This window comes from Impatiens glandulifera, chromosome 7, assembly GCF_907164915.1.
Source record: "Impatiens glandulifera chromosome 7, dImpGla2.1, whole genome shotgun sequence".
Classification (NCBI taxonomy): domain Eukaryota; kingdom Viridiplantae; phylum Streptophyta; class Magnoliopsida; order Ericales; family Balsaminaceae; genus Impatiens; species Impatiens glandulifera.
This window is the reverse complement of record NC_061868.1, coordinates 8259823-8280877: the sequence shown is the minus strand read 5'-3', so window position 1 is coordinate 8280877 and position 21055 is coordinate 8259823. Positions and strand designations below refer to the sequence as shown.

The 21055-nt window shown below is 29.9% G+C and overlaps 2 protein-coding genes across 2 annotated transcripts; both read left to right on the top strand.

Moving 5' to 3' along the window:
• The first annotated feature begins 3624 nt into the window (after positions 1–3624).
• LOC124946269 (putative F-box/LRR-repeat protein At5g54820) lies at positions 3625–5272 on the top strand. The gene is made up of 3 exons (XM_047486834.1): positions 3625–4515; positions 4593–4778; positions 4871–5272. The coding sequence occupies exons 1-3, from the start codon at positions 3625–3627 to the stop codon at positions 5237–5239; spliced, it is 1446 nt and encodes a 481-aa protein (XP_047342790.1). The 3' UTR covers positions 5240–5272.
• Positions 5273–11183: 5911 nt separating this feature from the next.
• LOC124945621 lies at positions 11184–13318 on the top strand. The gene is made up of 4 exons (XM_047486084.1): positions 11184–11754; positions 12349–12532; positions 12618–12711; positions 12796–13318. The coding sequence occupies exons 1-4, from the start codon at positions 11393–11395 to the stop codon at positions 13140–13142; spliced, it is 987 nt and encodes a 328-aa protein (XP_047342040.1). The 5' UTR covers positions 11184–11392; the 3' UTR covers positions 13143–13318.
• The last annotated feature ends 7737 nt before the right edge of the window (positions 13319–21055 follow it).

Sequence of the window (21055 nt, the reverse complement as noted above, 5' to 3'; positions counted from 1 at the left end):
AAAGGTGTGAAAATGTGTTAAACGTGGAAAACATGTGTTAATGAGTGAAAAATGTGTTAAATGTGCCTAAACGTGAAAAAACGTAAAAAACCGTGTTAAACGTGTCAAAAATGTGTAAAACGTGTTAGAAATGCCAAAAACGTGTTAAACGTGTGAAAACGTGAAAAATATGTTAAACGTGTGAAAACGTGAAAAACATGTTAAACGTGTGAAAAACGTATTAAACATGTTAAAAATGTGCCAAAAACGTGTTAAACTTGTTAAAACGTGTGAAAAACATGTTAAACGTATTAAAAATGTCAAAAACGTGTTAAGAATACCAAAAACGTGAAAAACATGTTAAACGTGTGAAAATGTGTTAAACATGTCAAAAACGTGTTTGAACGTGCCAAAAACGTGTAAAAATGTGTTAAACATGTCAAAAACGTATTAAACGTGCCAAAAATGTAAAAACATATTTAAAAAGTTAATATTTTGAACCGATATTTTATTTTACAAACATAAGAATTAGAATTGAATTACAATTCTATCATTTTCCCAAACATAGGAATTGGAATTGAATTACAATTCTATAATTTTTCCAAACATAGGAATGAATTATAATTCAATGCCAATTCTCATGGAATTGGAATTAGAATTTCAATGTCAATTCCAATTCCAATTCCAATTCCCCCTCGTCAAACACACCCTAACTGCCTAACTGATGTGTTTATAAATAATAAAAAAAAAATGAAATCCATGTAATTTTTATATTAATAGTGTTTATAATTATAAGTTTATTTGAATAACTTTACTAATCCATTTGTTATTTTTTATACTTAAATATATTTTTATTCAGAATTATTGTCAGTGTAACAAGTTTGATTTGTACATGTGTTGCCAGGTATTTTTGCTCATTATTTTGTTAAATTTTTTTATGGTTGTTCATATGTTTATAAGTTTTCTTTTTCTCCGTTTATGAGTCTAGTTTTCATAATATATTATTTTCTTTATAAATGATTCAGGTGTAAAAATTAGAATTTATGATCATAAAAACATGAATTCTTGTATTCTATCACTAGTTATGAGGCTCTGATATGATCATATTGTTTTTAATTTCTTAGTTTTTCAACTAACTTTGTTTATTTGGGTGATTAATTTCTTAAAATGAGAAAAGGCCAGAAGGTAAAACTTCAAATTTTTATAAATAATAGTTCCTCTCTAAATAGTGATGTATGTGAAGGCATACATATCATATATATTTCACTTTTCTTATTGTATTACTACAAACATGTTTAATATTAGATAATTTTATCGAAATTGCAATATTTATTTTTCTCTGGACATTTCATACCATATAATATAGATAATTTTATATTTAGAGTGTTTATAATTTTATTTGAATAACTTTACTAATCAATTTGTTATTTTTTATACTTAAATATATTTATATTCAGGATTCTCACCATTATAACAAGTTTGATATGCATTTAAAAATTTGTACACGTGTTGCCAAGTATTTTTGCTCATTATTTTGTTGATTTTTTTTTATGTTTGTTCATATGTTTATAAGTTTTCTTTTTTTCCGTTTTAAGTCTAGTGTTCATAATTTATTTTTTTCTTTATGTATTCAGGTGTAAAAACTATAATATATGATCATTAAAACATGAATTATTGTATTCTATCACTAATTATGAGGCTCTAATATGATCATGTTGTTTTTAATTTGTTATTTTTCAACTAACTTTGTTTAATTGGTTGATTTCTTAAAAAGAGAAATGGCCAAAGGTAAAACTTCAAATAGTTCTTCTCTAAGCATTAAATAAGAGAGACGGGAAGTCCCAATAGAAAAAAAAATGTTCTTGTTGAAGTTTTAAGTTGGTATATTTAACCACAAAACTACATCATTTTACATTTAAAATTAAAATAAATTTTATTAAATACCTTAATATTTTTAACAAGTGGGCTGCCCAAGAGTAGGCTTGCCGGGCTTACCTCAGGGCCGGCCATATATATATCTGCAAACATATTTACTATAATAATTTTATCAGATTGCAATATTTATTTTTCTCTAGACACTTCATACCATATAATATAGATATTATATATTTTAGAATTTAATATATTTCTATTTACCCACCAGCAATTTTAAGACATGCCCATAGATTTATGTAAGTGCACGTGTTCTTTTATAATATTATATTAGATATACTATTGAAACTCATAAATAATGTGACGCCATGTATTAAGTAAACAAAAATGTGGATATAAAGAAGGTGAATTTTGTTTTTAAATGACGCAATAATATATAATTTTATAATAGATTCACTATTCAAACTCATAATGTGACACAATGCAGGTAGAAAATAAGAAGTTCGAATTAAAGAAGATTAATTTTGATTTGAAATGATGCAATAAAATATTATATAAATAAATTTAATGAAAAATAAATTAGTGGGACAATTATTTTCATAACCGATTAAGAAATAGCATTTCATACAATATAACCATACATTTATGCAAGTGTATGTATCTTTTTATAATCGTGTAAGATAGGCATGTGTGACGGTAGCTATAAGACCAAGTCATTTTTTTTATGTAACGTCAAATGTTAAAATATTTGTAATCTTATATTTGATTCACTATTCAAACTCATAAATAATATGACGCCATTTATATAAAATAAGGTGGAATTAAAGAAGATATATTTTGTTTTGAAATGATGCATAAAAAAATATTTATATAAATAGATTAAAAATGATTAATTAGTAAAAATCATTAGTTCATAACTAATTAAGAACGATTAGGCTGCATACAATATACCACCAATATTAATATTATTCAAGTGCACATTTACTTGAAAGATTTTTGTGTTGGCTCAAAAGTATAAAACATTTATGTAATCTTAATACAAGACCAAGACATTTTTGTGTTGGTTGAGAGTGTAAAAGATTTATGTAATCTTATATTAGATTCACTATTCAAACTCATAAATAATATAATGACGCCATTCATATAGAAAAAATATTTATATAAATAGATTGAAAGAAAACCAATTAGTAAAAGTCATTAGTGGTGAATCTATTTAGAAGGAATAGGCTATACAATCTTTCAAACAGGTATATAGATAGTCTAATCTTTCTTTCTTTTGTTTCTAATCTTGAATACTTTTCGTTTTCCCCTTCCAAGCATGCAAAGGATAAAACTTGATAAAAGAATACTCAAAAGGACATAATAGTGAAGGTTTTAGATCCAAGATTTCTTCATCATTATTGTGTTCTTTTAGCTTAGTTATTTGCATGATTAGTCATCCTATGATTTTTATTGTCAATTATGTTCCATTACAAGTATGTTTTAGATAATAATTATTTGAGATGTCTTAACAATCTTTTAGAATGTTTATAAATAAGCCTTTTATGAGTTAATTACCTAATTCATACTTGTAATTTCCATTTTTATAGTTAGTTGAAGCACTACTTTCTCAAGATGGTGAGAAACAAACAACCAACCAATGAAGATTGCAAAAGTGGAGAAACATCAAAACAAACTGCACGAGAAGGGGTTGACTACATAAGTCACATGCCGAGGGAAGTTATGCATCACATACTCTTATTTTTGCCTTTTGAGTATTGGATAATTTTGGGCATGGTTTCAAAACAATGGCAATATCTTATATGTGAAACTCCAACTTTTATTCTCGATGAGAATGAAATTGTTTCAAAAATGACAAGACAAATTCGCGGTGTATTACATGAAGAGCAACCAAGAAGTGATGGGCTTGATGAGGGCAAACGAAGATTTGCAGAGTTTGTGAACCGCATTTTATTATATCACTCTGGTTGTCTCATAACCTTTATACGATTATCGCTTCAATATGAACCTAGAACAAGATATTCCTTAAATGTTAACAATTGGGTTCACTTTTTGATGACAAGAGACATAGAGAAGCTTGAGTTGAACTTCTCATCAACTCCAATCTTGTACTATGAACTAGAAGGATTGGCAGTGAGGCACACAAGAACAGCACAGACTTTTCAACTTCCTCGTCACCCTTTTGAGCCCAAATTTACAAGTTTCATTTTGAACTTCTGTAAACTTGAAGCATCTAGATTCGGCTCGTTTATGAACTTAAAAGTTCTATATTTGACAGATGTGAAGATTCTAGACCGTTCTATTGGACAATTTGTTTCAAAATGTCCAGTCCTCGAAGATTTATACTTGGAGAGATGCTCTGTAACCGAGAGATTTTTCGTTTGTAAACAAGATCTCAAAATCAAGCATTTGATCTTGCTCAATTGTATGACAGAATATTGGCAAATGTTTGCGATTGACATAACTGTTCCACATTTGATGAACCTGGTGATCATAGGAAGATATCTCATGAATTCAACCATAAGAAATGCAACCAATCTGGAAGACTGCTCAATCGACATCAATCAAGGGTTTTCAGATAATGAACAGGGAAACTTCCTAGCTATGATTATGATAAATTTAAGAAGTTGCAAGACTCTAGCTTTAAGTAGCTGGTGCATTCAGGTGAGTTTATAAGTTCATATTTTACTCTAACCATCATTATTTTGTTTATTAATTTTTGCTTGTTTTTGTTGATAAAGGTTCTTCCAACGTTAGATTTTGGATTAAGTCAACGACTGCACGGTTCATTCACTCATTTGACAAACTTAAGGTTAACTGTCGGTTATGTGAAACAAGAACTACCTGGAATAGTCCTGTTATTGCAAAGTTGTCCTTGTCTTGAGAGATTGATGTTGGAGATCGATACAGCCAAAGACATCGATTGGGTATTCGCCTATCAGAATTCAGAATTGGCTTTTTAATTTTTCTGTTTTGACTCTAGAACTTCTAACAATCTGAAATTTCTATGATTATTCAGCTGATGATTGTTCATGAGATGTTTGAGGGATATGAACCGGAAGTTTTTCATTTCGAAGAGGATAACTATCTTGAGAATCAGACTCGAGACATCCTTTGTCTGCAAAGAAGCCTCAAGGTTCTTCAAATACACGGGTTCATGGGACGAAACCAGGAGATACATCTAGTAGAGTTCCTACTCCGAAATGCACTAGTGTTGGAGAATCTAGTCATATACAATGATTTGCCAGATGAATGTGGAACTCGAGAATCAGCCCCGAGTCTTCGTGAGTTGGACCAGCGACGCACGTTGCAAGCACTGCTGGATTTACCGAGGGCATCTTCTGTTGTTCAAGTTTCTGTGGAAAAAATCAGAGTTTTCGATGAGTAGTGAAAGAGTTATGTTTGTTTTCTTATGAATGAATGTTAGTGTTATGTTTTTAATTTGAAATTTAAAGACTAAGTCATAGCCTCATAGATCTTACCTTGCTATGATGCATTATTTGTTTATCATAAACTTATAATTAATTGCTTGTTTGGTTAGATATTACAATGTTTATTTATTTTTATGATTTTATTTTTAATTATGTTTGAGATAGATATATAGATCTTTTACATTATAATTGTTATGTATACAGTATTATTACTCACAATTTTGCACATATATAACACAAATTAGTTATAAATTTCAAAACGATTCCACACTTGTCAACAACCTGTGAGTTTTTTTCTCAACAACTGTCACAACCATCATGTTTATATCCTCTACTAGTAGTTGGTGATTTGAGTATTAAATGTTATGATTAAGAACAATTTGACTATTATATTACCTTATTTGATTTTGTAAAAGTATATATTATGATACATTTTTAAACAACATTTGATGCTATTTTTTCTTATAAGTATCTTTCATTTGATACTTTTTAATTAGATATTAATTACATAAGAGGTGGAATGTTTTTAATTAAATATATATAATATAATTAAATATTATTTATTTTAGTTTGAGTTATTTTTATTATTGAAAATCATATATATTTTCAATTAATATTAGAGAATAAATAATTGAAATAAATAATTTAAATGCCTTTATATCACATGTACAATCAGTTAAAAAAACATATATTTATAATAATAAAAAATTAAAAAAAAAAAAGTGAAATTATTAAATTTAAAAATTAAAATTAAAGAAACAGAAATTATTAAATAGTGAGATGCACAATTTTAAAATTGAAGACAGATAAAATGATATATATTTAGTTTTTTTATATAATTTATTTATATGTTTAATTTTGTATTTTTATATTATATACCTATCATAAATTTATAATTTGAACAACATTGAAAAAAAAAATATAAATAAAAATAATAAAAAATAAAAAATAAAAATAAATTATGTGTAAAAATACTTTTGTAATAATATTTGTTTTAATTTAATGATGTTTAACTTATATTTTGAATGTGTATAAATTATTGATCTATAATTAATTTTATCATATTTTTTTATAACTAATTAAAAAAGTATTATTGAAAAGTTCATAAATATATATTTAGTATTTAAAATGTTAAAAAGTTAATTTTTAAAAAATATATTTGAAAATATTCTTTTAAGTTTAAATATGAATTTGGGGTAAAAGATGAAGTATTGTTTTAATATGAAAGTTACTATTTTAAATTTGAAAATGAATTTTTAAGTTGGTGAGGTTTAAGTAGATTATTAATTCATTAACATAAAGTTTTTATGTAAAATATATGATGTCTTTCTTAAAAAACAAAATCTTGAAAGGTTAGCCTAACTTCAATAATCATAATTCTCCAGTTTTGACTTAGATGAGAATATATAATAATAATAATAATAATAATAATAATAATAATAATAATAATAATAATAATAATAATACTTAATTTGAATTTGATTAGTTTGTCGGGTTGAGAGTTGTGATTAATTTGGTCATATATGTGAGAGTAAATTGATACTTAAGTCGGATCATGGGTTGAACCGCCATAAACTTAAAACGGTTAAAAATTAAATTAACAATGATATATGTATATTTCGAACTTACAACTTAACAAAATATGTAAAAAAATTTAACCAACTAAGATAATAACATTTTAAATTTTACACAAAATTTGATAAACACATGAAATTTATAACAATATAATATATATGTATATATAATGCTTAATTTAAATTTGTTTGGTTTGTCAGGTCCAGAGTTATGTTTATCAATGTGAGAGTAAATGGATACATAGATCGGATTGGATCGTGAGTTGACTTTCCCATAAACTAGATATAGTTAAAAATAAAAATAAAAATAAAAATGATATATGTATGTTTCGAACTTGCAACCTAATATAACATAACAAAAAACAAGTAAAACATTTTAATCAACTAAGCTAATAAATTATATATTTTATATTTTATAAAAATTTGATAAACGCGCAACAATTATAACAATATAATTATTATTAAATAAATATATAACCTTATATAATTATTATATATTGAAAAATAAATTAGGGGATAAATATTTTTAATTAGAATAATATATATATGTAAGAAAAAAATAAAACATAAATATTTTTACTAATAAATTTATATTATATATTAAGAAAAATTAAGATATAATAAAAATGTTATATATATATCATTATTATTTTTATTTAATATTAGAATAAAAAATATAAATTTTTTTATTATATTTTTTTACACGTATAAAAAATTATATAATATATATATAGTTGTTCAAATGTAACTTACAAAAATATATATATACACAAAATTATAAAATTATTTCAAAAATCATAAGTGGTTTAGAGGTTAAAATGTTGACATTTCATAAATAAGACTAGGGTTCGAATCTCTTTAAAAATAGTTATTATACGTGAGTGCGCGAACATTGGTAATGAAACAAAAGTGAGAATGTCAGCTTGAGTGGCGCAAATATTGGTGAGAAGACATTAGGGTTCGTCCACATAGGGTTGAGTAAAACAAATATTTGTGAGAAAGCCTAAAGGATCATCCACGGATGGTGATTTAGAGCCTAAGTTCATTCCGAAAAGTGTAATCGAATATTGGAAATGTCGGCTTGAGTAAAGAAAATATTGGTGAGAAAAGCTAAGGGTTCGTCAACGTATGGTGATTTAGGGCCTAAGATCATGCTAAAATGTGTAATCGAATGTTGGGAATGTTCACGATAAAAAGAAAAAGAAATTCAACAACAACAAAAACTACAATAATTTTAAAATATGTATTCAATTTGTCTTATACTTAATAAATAAAATTATGATAAAAAATTTAATTATTTTTATTATATATAATGTTATATATATCATTATTAACAGAATTTTATTTAATATTAGGATAAGTGATATAATTATTTTTATTATATTTTTTGAATCACTAAAAAAAATTATATAATATATATAGTTATTCAAAATATAACTTACAAAATATATATATATATACACAAAATTATAAAATAATTTCAACAATCATAAGTGGTCTAGCGGTTAAAGTGTTAACATTTCATACTTAAGACAAGGGTTTGAATCCCTCTAAAAATAATTTTTATATCTAGGTGCGCGAGCATTGGTAGATGAAATGGAAATGAGAATGTCGGCTTGAGTAACGCAAACATTGGTGAAAAATTCTAAGAGTTCGTCTACAAAGGGTTAAGTAAAGGAAACATTTGTGAGAAACCTAAAGGTTTGTCCATATATGGTGTAATCGAATGTTGGGAATGTCAACTAGAGTAAACAAATGACTATGGTGGGAATTGAGAATGTTTAGGGTTAATAATGTCATATCATTGAAAGATAATTTAGATGATATATATGGGTAAATGAGCTTAAGTTCATGCCAAAAAGTGTAATCGAATGTTAAGAATGGCAGCTTGAGTAAAACAAACATTTGTGAGAAAACCTAATAGTTCGTCAACGGAAGGTGATTTAGGGCCTAAGATCATACCGAAATGTGTAATCGAATGTTTAAGAATGCACCATTGAAGACCGCAAAGTTCTTCCATATATAGAGGGTGAGCCAAAGCAAAAAACATAGACGAATGTTTAAGTATGGTGGGAATTGAGAATGGTTAGGGTTAATAATGTATCATTGAAAGATAATTTAGATGATATATATGGGTTAATGAACTTAAGTTCATGCTAAAAAGTGTAATTGAATTTTGAAATGTCAGCTTGAGTAAAACAAACATTTGTGAAAAAACGTAAGGATTCGTCAACGGAGAATGATTCAGGGCCTAAAATCATGCCGAAAGATGTAATAGAATGTTTAAGAATGCTTGAATAATTAAGTAGGATAAGAATTGAGAATCGTTAAAGATAATAATGTATCATCCATATAGAGAGAGGTTAATAATACATTTTTTCTCTTTAGTATTAAAATTATTAATTATATATATACAAAATATAAATAAAATATAATTTATATATGTATATTTAAAAAATATATATATAAATTAGAAAAAAAAAATTAAAAACATATATTTTATTTAACTAGATATGATAAATTTTTAAAGTGATCAAAAATTCTTTTTGATTTATTAATTATTATAAAAATACAAAATAAGATATTATATATTTAAAATAATATTTTAGAATTGATAAAAAATTTAAAAATAATAATAATAATATATATATATATATCTTTAATATATTATTATTTAAAAAGTTTGAAATAAAAAATTATTTGTTAAAAATTAAAATAAAAACGGTAAAACAAATTAATAAAAATATATTTAACTAAATATGTTAAGTTTCAAATTTATTGAGAAATGTATTTTAGACTTATTTATTATTATAAAAAAATTAAGATACTTGCAAAAATTATTTTTATTATTTATTTATATATATATATATTAATGTTAAATAGTTTTTAATAATTTATTATTACAAAAAAATAATTAAGACGATTTTTTTATGAGTACATATTTTTTATTTAATTATTAAACTAATTTAATTATTTTTATAATATTTGTCTAATTATATATTATATTAATTTATAATTATAAAAAATAAAGACACTATATACAACAATTTTATTACCACATACTTCTTTTAACTATTTATTTATATATAAATAATATTTTATCCATACTAGTTAAAATTAATTTCTCATCTTCTCAGCAAAACTCTTTTCTTAGTAAAATAAATGAGAAAGATATTCATTTATAAAACAAAAGTGCTTACCTAGATTATTAATCTCTTTTATATGTTAATACATGTGCGAGATGAGCATGATTCTTGTTATTTAATTAATTTTTCATTAAGTTCTGGCGTCTATACAAAAATTCATTATTACAAATTATTGAATTTAAATATAAAAATATTATTATATTTATTAATATTCGAATGGTCAAAACCTTATAATCTAGAGCTTTTATTGTCAAAGTTATACCAAACAAGATTTTGTTTTAACGATTTTAAACTACCGTTAACTTATTTTTACGTGATATTTATGAATAAATAAATAAAAATTCATGTCATTAATTAACTACCGCATTTCAACGAATTTAAAGTTTTGACTATCAATTCTCGAAAATTCAGTTGACAAAATCATCAATTCTGCTTAAATTTAATAATTAAATTAGTGGGATAGATATTTTATTTATTTATATATGTTATTTAAATAATAAGTTTACGACGTTTGAAACAATTAAAATAAAATATCATTTTTTATAATTTTAACAATAATAAGTTTAAAATGGTAAAATTTGAATAAAGATGTCTAAAATCTCAATTTTTTTAAATAAATATATATATATATATATATATATATATATATATATATATTATATTATATTATATTTGAATTGGAGTTGCCTAGTAGGTCAATTTTTTTGGTTCTCAATTGAAGATAGCTCCCGCCTAGATGGGGCGCAATGTCTCAAATACGATGGACCATCGATATTGTTTTGTTTATTCCTTCTATCATGCATTTAATTGGAATTGGAAACGTAGCTTGACCTTATGCAATAACGAGGTATTTGCCTTTGTACGAACTGGATTGACACTTTTGAATAATTAAAAAAAATAATAATAAATAAATTTCAAATCAAATAATTTTATTTTAATTTTGTTCAAACTTAAATCAAACTTTCTATTTCAAATACAATAGCATAATGGAAGTTAGAAAAAAAATTAGGTAAGATAATAGAGAAGATATTGAGAGCTTCATAATTAAACTAATTATAAATAATTGATATTTTGAATATAATAAATATAGAAATTTCGTCCTTGTTTAATTGATTAAATAATGAATACTTCCAAGTTAAGGAATAATATATGATATGATCTTCTTCTTCATCTTCTTCTCCATTTCAGGTAAAACCAGAAACCTCCCATTCATTCAGGAAGTTTCTCTTCCTCTGTTCTGTAATCACCTCATAATACAATCTCTCTCCGTTATTCTCTCTCTATAATTGATCCTGCTTCATTCTCTCTCTCTCTCTTCTTCTATCCATTATTATAACGGTTGTTACCCATTACGCGATCGAACCACTCCAGACTTCATTTTTCACCAACAATGGGAGGCGGAGGAGTTATGAGAGCCGCTTCCAAGTTTTCCGGTATCGGCGCTTTGCGCGGTGACCATCCAATCTTTTCCGCAGCTCGCAAAGTTACTAAGCCCACGTCGGTTTACCTCTCCTCGTCTGATGATTACGTGAAGAACAACGTACTGCTAACATCTCAAGAAGATAAGATTGACACAGCAGCGGTGCAACGTCCATGCTGGGAGCTCGATGATTGGGAATTCGCCGGCGGCGAAGAAGAAGATGAGTTATTCGTAGGTACCGATGAACCGTTACCTAGAGTTGTTTTTGGTGGTGCACCGACTCCGCAAGAGGCGAAAGATGCTACATCTGATCTCAAGGACGCCCTAGAGAAGTATGTATATATTCTCTCAAATCATTACGAATTTCTGCTTGAAATTGTTGAGAAAAAGAAACCGATTATCATGTTTTCTGAAATTAGGGTTCTCGATCAGGATATTATAGATAGATGCAAATCTAATGTTCAATTTCTTTCAGGGTATATCTATCTGTATATGTATATTCCCTCAATTCTGCTTGAAGTTGTTGAGAAAACGAAGGCCGATTATCACATTTTCTGAAATTAGGGTTCCTTGATCAGGATATTATAGACAGATGCAAATCTAATGATTAATTTCTTTCAGGGTATATCTGTCTGTATATGTATATTCCCTCAATTCTTCTTGAAGTTGTTGAGAAAACGAAGGCCGATTATCACATTTTCTCAAATTAGGGTTCCTTGATCAGGATATTATAGACAGATGCAAATCTAATGTTCAATTTCTTTCAGGGTATATCTGTCTGTATATGTATATTCCCTCAAATCTGCTTGAAGTTGTTGAGAAAATGAAGACCGATTATCACATTTTCTGAAATTAGGGTTCCTTGATCAGGATATTATAGGCAGATGCAAATCTAATAATTAACATCAATGTTCAATTTCTTTCAGGGTATATCTGTCTTCACCTGACTCTGATCAGAAGAAGGATTCTCCTCCATTAAGTGGATCATCATCTGGCGTGTCTATGATCTATGATCTCGAAAATATTGGGCAAACTGAAATCAGAGGAAACTCTGTTCCAAGAAATGCTATTCAAGCATTTCAAATCCTCAGTGACAACCCCGCTGCTCAGGTCTGATACTAATCAATTGCTCGTTCATAACTCTTATTAATCGTTGCGAGATTTGAATGATCTGAATCTTTTTCATTCTTTCCAGTCTGTTGTTGCTTCAATTGCATGTGACCCCAATGTTTGGCTAGCTGTAATGGATAATCCAGAGCTTAGAGAATTTCTTCTTACAAAGATCAACAGTGAGAAACATGAATGAATCATCATCTCTACTTTCTCTATGTACTGTAAAATGAATGTTTGTTTCATTGTTTGGATTGTTGCAGATTCTTCTTCTTCCTCATCTTGTTCAGAGATAATCCCTTTGGTTAAAGAATCAATGGTGTGCATTGAGTTTCCTGAGGACGATGATCCGTCATTCCTTGAGAAGAAATTAGAAGAACTAGAAGATCGGATGAAGGAATTCGCTAAGAAGATGAAAATTAAAGCTGAGAAGATGGTGAATAATTTATCAGTATATCTAAACAATATATTTGGGATTCAAATGGATGGAAAAGGATGTGAAGTTGATAATCAAAATGGTGAATTTAGTTTGATGGAGAAAGCTCTTGGTACATCGTTCATGGGGTTGGCTGTTATGGTGATAATGGTAGTAATTCTCAAGCGTTCTTAATAATATTATGATTTCTTGTCTCTCAATTTCTTCTTAATTAATTTGTTTCTTTTTTTAAGGTAAAAACGAGATCTTTCTTTTGTTTATAAATGTTGTATTTCATTTTCTTATAGTATATGTATCATTTAATAAATACCTTTGTCTTAGTTAATAAATTATGTTGGAAAATTTGTGAATTTAAGTTATATGAAATTTTTATCTAATTCAGATTCACATTAGTATGTATTAAATTAAATGTTTATTGATTGGATTCAAATCCTTGAAATTGTTTCAAATAAAGCACAACAATAATTAATGGGTTAATTCAAATAATACATTTATAGATTGATCCTTTCATGATCCTCTTTCTCCATTTTTATTCGTAATCTTTTTCAAAAATATTGGCTTTCGCCGAGTATGCTAACCTCAATAAAAGAGTGGATTGTGTGATGAGGAGGTCTCCATTTGTCATTTGCTTTTGGCTTATGCATGATTCAAGTCACTCATATAAATTTCAAACATCTTCGTGACTCTAGTTGTTTGGAGCCTATTCTGCATTGCAGGCTAAACTTTGGTAAGTCTGAGATATTTTTTTCAAATTCTGTATCCAATATAGGAAGATGATACTTTCGAGCATCTCGGGATTTGATCATCGTCAAAATACAAAGAAGATTAGCAATCTAGAAGAGCAAGATGATTTCAAAAGGTGGGCGTTTGGTTCTAATCAAAAGTGCTCTAACATTTATGCCTACTTACATGATGTATTTGTTTCTTATACATAAAAGTATGGATGTGAAAATGAAAAGAATTATTTGTAAATTTCTTTGTGGGTCCTTTGAGTCATTCTTCCGTTATTTGGTAAGTTATGATAAAGTGAAGAAATTGAATGAACAAGGGGGCTTGGGTATACAAGATTTGACTCAATTTAATAAAGCTCTTTTATTGAAATGGTGTAACAGATATTTCTTATAGCCTACATCTTTGTGGGCTATTATGATCAAATGTAAGCATAAACATAATTGGTCTGGTTGGTTCACCAAACCTATTAATCGGGCAGTGGGATACAGTATTTTGAGTGACATCTCGATAATGTGGAAGTTTTTTCGTGGACTATGTAATTTTTTTTATTAGCGATGGTTCTTTGATTAGTTTGTGGGATGACGTATGGTGTAGTGTCAAAAGTTTTTTTTATCATCGGACCCGATACTTTCCTCGATTGTTATATGTAGAGATGTTACAGTCAATGATATGTTTGATGCGAGTTCTATTGATTTTGCAATGAAAATCAATTATAAGAGAAACTAAATGTTGAAGAGTTGGCTTCACATGATAGAGTGTTGAACTTGGTGGGAGTAAAGAGATGAATCATTCTTTGTGTGATATTTTGCGTTGGCAAGATATTGATAATTTTAAGGTTAGTCATTGTTACTATTTAATTGCGGAGAATCTCCTTACGATCTCATATGGGAGAAATTGCGGGACTCTAGATTCCCATCAAAGATTTCGTTCTTTGGATGAAGTGACATGAATGGAGGGATTTTGACAGATGATAGATGCATGAAAAAATTGTGTATTATGGCAAGTCGTTGTAGAATGTTTCATAAAGAGGTGGAGTCAGTGCCTCACTTTCTCTTACACTGTGATGGAGTGGTTGCGATTTGGAGCTTATTATCGAACATGGCTGATATTTAGTGGGTTATGTCATAATTTATCATTAGTTGTTGGGAAGTGTGAATAGAGACAGTGAGCTCGGTTGGTCTGAATCGTTGGGCTCTTATCTCGTTTATCTTCTAGTGGACCATTTGGCTTGAAAAGATTCATAGAACGTTTAGTGATTGTTATCGACCGATTCGATTAATTCATAACTTTATTATTATGACAATTGGGGAGACTTTATTGGATAAACTGGTTGAAGCAATTTGAGAACTCATTAATCTTCTTGAAAATCTTCGTGTTCGTTAAAATTCGTTCTTTTTGTTTGATCATTAGTGAACTATTTTGTGTTGTGTTTTTTTCTAAATGTTTTCCTTTTAATTTTTGTAATGTTTTTGTTTTTGAACTTAAACGACTCTCATTTATATTATTTTGAATGGACCATTTTAAAAAAAAACATTCAAAAATTATATTTTAGAGCTTATTTTCAAACATAATTGTATTGAGTGGTGATACATTAATTATAGTGATTTGAAGTTTGGATAGAAATTTCGAGGTTGGTTGAACTAAAGTAGGTAAACACTAATTTTTTACTCCTCAATTTTATAGTTTATATATTAATAAATATCTAGTATATTGTTCTTTAAAATTAATATTAGGTTTATTGCACGAACTTTTAAATAAATAAATATTTTGTAGACATCAACGTGTCGACGGGCTCCAAAAATATTTAATTTTTGACTAAATAAGTGATAAGTTAACAAATAAATGAATTTATTTGTTATTACCGTGATATTATTTATTTTGTAGGTATTCTGAAAAATAAAAAATAAATAAATAAACATCACCGGAATTTTGGTCGGAAAAGTCTCTGTCAACAATCCTTGGGCAGAGCAACCAACCAGGCCCTATCAGGTGAAGTCAACGACCTCAGGAGTGGTCAATCGAGCCCAGACCCAGGCTCAAGCAGAACATCGACCGAGTGTCTGGTCCATGCAGGGATACAGCTAGCGTCCCATTCCCATGCAGGCCGCTCCTGGGCGTTCTAGAGCTCCTTCAACTGTTCTTCAACTACTTACGAATTTTTTGCGCGACACATTCGCTCTCCAATGATTTCCCAAACGAGTGATATCTCATTTCGTTTGTTGGTCAAATCAACCCAAAAAAAAGTTGGGTAATGTTGGAGATGTAAACAACGCCAACAATTTTAGAAAAAGAAGAGATGCACGTCTCTAATTAACTCGGAAGGACTAATTGTCATCTAAAACTAATTTCGCAGCACAATAGGGTTAGAGTTAGTTGCTGAATTTTCGACTAAGAAAATCAACGGCCTCTTTTCTGACCCATGACCTGGTTTTTGATTAAGAAAACCAGTTTCGCTTCTTTGGGCATAATTTATGTCCGAGGAAACGACCGTAGATCACCCAAGGTCAGCAAACCAAGCTCACCGAGAAATTGACTATGTCTAAGTTTTCGATCAATAAAACTAGCTAAGATTTTTGTCCAACCACATTTCATTCAATTTCTTTTAAAGGTACCCTTAATTTCTTATAAAATTTCAATATAATTCATTGTTTGTTTATTTAATTATTAAAAAAATGGTAAAACTTATCTTTATACACTCATTTTATTCAAAATTTTATCGTTTTTGTAGGCCACCTTAAATTGTTTTCCAGCGCCATCCAACTCTGAATTCTATATATGTCCCTAAACATCCGGCCGTATTTTCATGTCATGACTTGTTTTTTTATCGAGAAAACTAGTCCTGGCTCGTTTTTCAAAACGACCAAGAAGATGCCCACCAGTATGTGCTAGTTTTGAACCCGGTCCAGGTCTGTGCAGCCGGTCGGTTTAACCCTATGACATGTTTGTTTGTTGTATTTCATTTATTTTATTTTACTTATTTAATTACTTTAATTAATTCATAAAAATAAAACAAATATATAAAATGCATGAAAATATTATTTTCAACAAAAATAAAAATATATTTTCTAGTAAGAACCGTTACACTACAATTTAGCATTTATTCAATTTGCATGAGCCATAGGCCCATAATTTCTTCTCTATGTGTCCAAAGAATATAAAATCGATTTATTTGTGTTCCTAAAATTACTTCATCCATAAAACTGATTATATATATTTTTCCGACTATTTTGACTATATTTGCTTTGTCTTTATATTTGTTTGAAATGATGGAAAATACTTATGCATGCTCACATGAATGTTCTTCTACGCATTTTATTATTGTTGTAGGACTTTTCTTTATTGAAATTGTTAGCCATGATTTACATACTCTATAGTCACTGATGTACTCTACTACCGAATAATTGTTGGAAATTTTGATACGAATATTACTTTTATACTGTAATTTAGCAATGTGAGATGGGTAAATGCACAGGTTATCCAAGTCTAAAACAGAAGATCAAACACAGAACAAAATAACACCAGATTTACGTGGAAAACCCTCTCAACCTGGAGGGTAAAAAACCACGGGGTCAACCAACAAATTTCACTATAAGCAAGAAACAAATACAAATGTTCTTCTCAACTTTAAACCCAAAATTGAGGCATACAAACAGAGAAAACCAATTTCATTTAGACTCAAGCTAGTCTAGATATAAGACACCAAGAAATTGGAACCTGAAGGTGAAAATGTAAGAGATCTACTGCCTCCTTCTCTTCTTCTTCTCCTCTGTTTCTTCTCTTCTTTGCAGAATGATTTCTCTCTCTAGAAGTGATAGAATAAACAGCATTCTTAGGTTTTACTTGTTTTATTAATTGCCTAATTGGGCTAGACCCAAAGGCCCAGCAATCTCCCCCTCCAGCCCACGGAGAGAGACACACCGATCTTCAAGTCATCACTTGATATTCATGCCGACAAGCCGACAACAGAGCTCGAGCTTGTCTTTTGGAACAATCTTCATAAACATGTCTGATGGGTTCTTATCCGTGTGGATTTTTTCTTCAGCTTCATCTGTTGGTTTTCTATTACATCTCTTAACCAATGAAACTTCACATCAATATGCTTAGTTCTGGAATGATATATAGCATTTTTACTCAAATCTATGGCACTCTGGCTATCACAGAAAATAATTGCATCTTCTTATTGCATACCAAGCTCTAGGAGAAATTTAATCATCCACAATAACTCCTTACCAGCTTCAGTTGCTGCAATGTATTATGCTTTTGTTGTTGATAAAGCCACACACATTTCTGCAACTTGGATTGCCATGACACGGCTCCCCCTGCAAAAGTAAACACATAACCTGAAGTAGATTTTCTGTGATCTAGATCTCCAGCCATATCAGCATCTGTGTAACCTTCTAACACAGCTTCACCATTTCCAAAACTCAAACACAAATTGGAAGTGCCTCTTAGATATCTTAAAATCCACTTCACTGCTTCCCAATGTTGTTTTCCTGAATTAGAGAGGAACATACTTACCACATCGACTGCATGCGCTATATCTGGCCTAGTGCAAACCATTGCATACATCAAACTCCCTACAGCTGAGGAGTATGGAACACTTGACTTTCATCATTTTTTTCTCTGTTGATGGACACATCTTCTTGCTCAATTTAAAATGGCTAGGAAGTGGACAACTTACTTCTTTTACTCCTTGCATGTTGAATCTTTCCAGTACCCTTTCAATGTACTTCTCTTGTGACAACCAAAGTCTCTTAGCCTTTCTGTCACGAGTAATTTGCATTCCCAATATCTGACGTGCTTGGCCCATGTATTTCATGTCAAATATCTTGGACATCTCCTTCTTCAACATGGCTATTATCTGAGCATCATGTCCTACAATAAACATATCATCAACATAAAGTAAAAGGATTAGAAACTTTCCATTAGAAAATCTTTTGAAGTAAACACACGGATCTGCATTGGTTCTCTGGTACCCATGACTCATCATAAAAGAGTCAAATTTCTTGTACCACTGTCTCGGAGCTTGTTTCAAGCATTATAGACTCTTCTTTAATTTGCGAACCATGTTCTCCTTTTCTTTAACTTCAAATCCCTCTGGTTGCACCATGTAGATATCTTCTTCCAAGTTACCATGAAGAAATGCAGTTTTTACATCAAGTTGCTCAAGTTCAAAGTCTAAGTTAGTTACTAGACCTAACACTGTACGAATGGAAGTCATCTTTACCACTGGTGAGAAAATCTCCTCAAAGTCGATGCCCTTTTCTGTCCAAAACCCTTTACAACAAGTCGAGCTTTGTACTTCATAATTTCTCCATTTTTATCTCTCTTTAGCTTGAACACCCATTTGTTTCTCAATGTCTTTCGGCCCTTAGGAAGTTCCACCGGCTCATATGTGCCCATCTCTTGTAATGACTTCATCTCATCTTTCATTGCATTCAGCCACTTAGTTTTGTCTTTATGTACTTGTGCCTCCTGAAAACTTTTTGGCTCTCCTTCTTCTGTCAATAATATATACTCTAAAAAAGGGTACCTTTTAGAAGGTTGGTGCTCTCTTTCAGACCTTCTTAATGTTGGCTCTTCTGGCTCCTCTTGATGATGTTGCTCCCCCTGCTCAGGAACATCATAAACAGTCTCATCATCATTAATACCATTCATGTCAAAGGTTTTCTCAGTGGCTTCTTCATTATGTTCATCTTCATCTGTTACTGTTGACTGTACATGTGAAGGAATTGGTATGAGTTCTATGGACTCATCAACTCTCTCTGACTTCTCAATGATTTCTGGATTTATCTCATTTTGACCCTCGAAGAACACAACATCTCTGCATCTAACAATTCTCTTTTTTTCTGGGTCCCATAATCTGTACCCAAATTCCTCATTTCCATACCATAGGAAAATACATGGAATTGCTTTATCATCCAACTTGGATCTTTGCTCCTTTGAAATATGCACATATGCTTTGCATCCAAACACCCTTAGATGCGAGTATGAAATATTCTTCTTAGACCATACTCTTTCTGGTATTTCAAACTTCAAAGGAACAAATGGTGACCTGTTTATGAGATAGCAAGTTGTGCGAACTGCTTCTGCCCAAAACTGTTTGGGCAACTTTGTCATCTTCAGCATGCATCTCACCTTTTCTACAATGGTGTGATTCATTCTCTCAGCCACACCATTGTGTTGTGGAGTTCCAGGAACTGTTTTCTCATGTCGAATTCCATATTTTACACAATATGCTTTAAACTCCTTGGAGGTATACTCTCCCCCATTATCAGAGCGAAGACATTTCAACTTATTGTGTGTCTCTCTTTCTACCATGACATGGAACTCTTGAAAATAATTAAATAGCTGGTCTTTCGTTCTCATGAAATAAACCCACACCTTTCTAGATGCATCATCAATAAATGTTAGAAAATATCGATTTCCACCCAATGACTCTTCCTCAAAAGGACCACACACATCAGAATAAACCAAGTCCAACACATTCTGTTTCCTTTCTGATGTTTGACTAAAAGAGACTATGTGTTTCTTACCAAATGGGCAGTAGTCGCATAGATCCAGAACCTCATCTTTGGTTGAGGGGATGTGAAGCTTCCTCACCAGAATTCGTAACCCTTTCTCACTCATGTGGCCGAGACGTTGATGCCACAGATTTAAAGAGCTTTCAGCTTGTACTGCATTCAACCCATTCTTGAGTATCTTCACATGAGTTCTATATAAGTAGTTCCACAACTTCCCTTTTGCTACAATCATTGATCCCTTGCTGAGCTTCCATTCTCCACTACCAAGGTAATGATTGAATCCATCTTTGTCCAATGCATCACCTGATATCAAGTTTAGACGCAAATCAGGAATATGCCGCACATCTTTCAGTGTTAACTGATGTCCCAGCTCTGTCTGCAAACAAATATCACCAATGCCCACAATGCTCGAGTGACTAGTATTACCCATCTTCACTGTACCAAGATCTCCAGCCTTGTAAGTCATGAAGAACTCTCTATTTGGTGTAGCATGATAGCAATCACCTGTATCAACTATCCACTCAACTCCTTGGTGACTTTCTACATGTAGATATTGTTCTTTTTCACAAGAAAGAATCACTACATCATATGCAGTTACTATGGCTGTGGTATTTCTAATCTCATCATCTTTCTTATGATTTTTGTCTTCATTCTGTAGTCTTTTCCAGGCTCTACAATTTTTCTTCATGTGACCTTCTTTACCACAATGATAACATTGTCTTCCCTTAGATTTTGATCTGCCTCTGGACTTGCTATGGCCTCTTGATTGTTGTCGGTATTTAGCTCTTTCCCTGTTCTTTGTGATAAGGGCCTGTGCACTATTTGTATTAG

Excerpts from the sequence above, each read along its gene's own strand:
- LOC124946269 (XM_047486834.1), top strand. The coding sequence starts at position 3,625 with ATGGTTTCAAAACAATGGCAATATCTTATATGTGAAACTCCAACTTTT. Across the intron at positions 4,516-4,592 it reads TAAGTAGCTGGTGCATTCAG|GTTCTTCCAACGTTAGATTT; the intron begins GTGAGTTTATAA and ends TTGTTGATAAAG. Across the intron at positions 4,779-4,870 it reads CAGCCAAAGACATCGATTGG|CTGATGATTGTTCATGAGAT; the intron begins GTATTCGCCTAT and ends ATGATTATTCAG.
- LOC124945621 (XM_047486084.1), top strand. The coding sequence starts at position 11,393 with ATGGGAGGCGGAGGAGTTATGAGAGCCGCTTCCAAGTTTTCCGGTATC. Across the intron at positions 11,755-12,348 it reads CTCAAGGACGCCCTAGAGAA|GGTATATCTGTCTTCACCTG; the intron begins GTATGTATATAT and ends AATTTCTTTCAG. Across the intron at positions 12,533-12,617 it reads GTGACAACCCCGCTGCTCAG|TCTGTTGTTGCTTCAATTGC; the intron begins GTCTGATACTAA and ends CATTCTTTCCAG.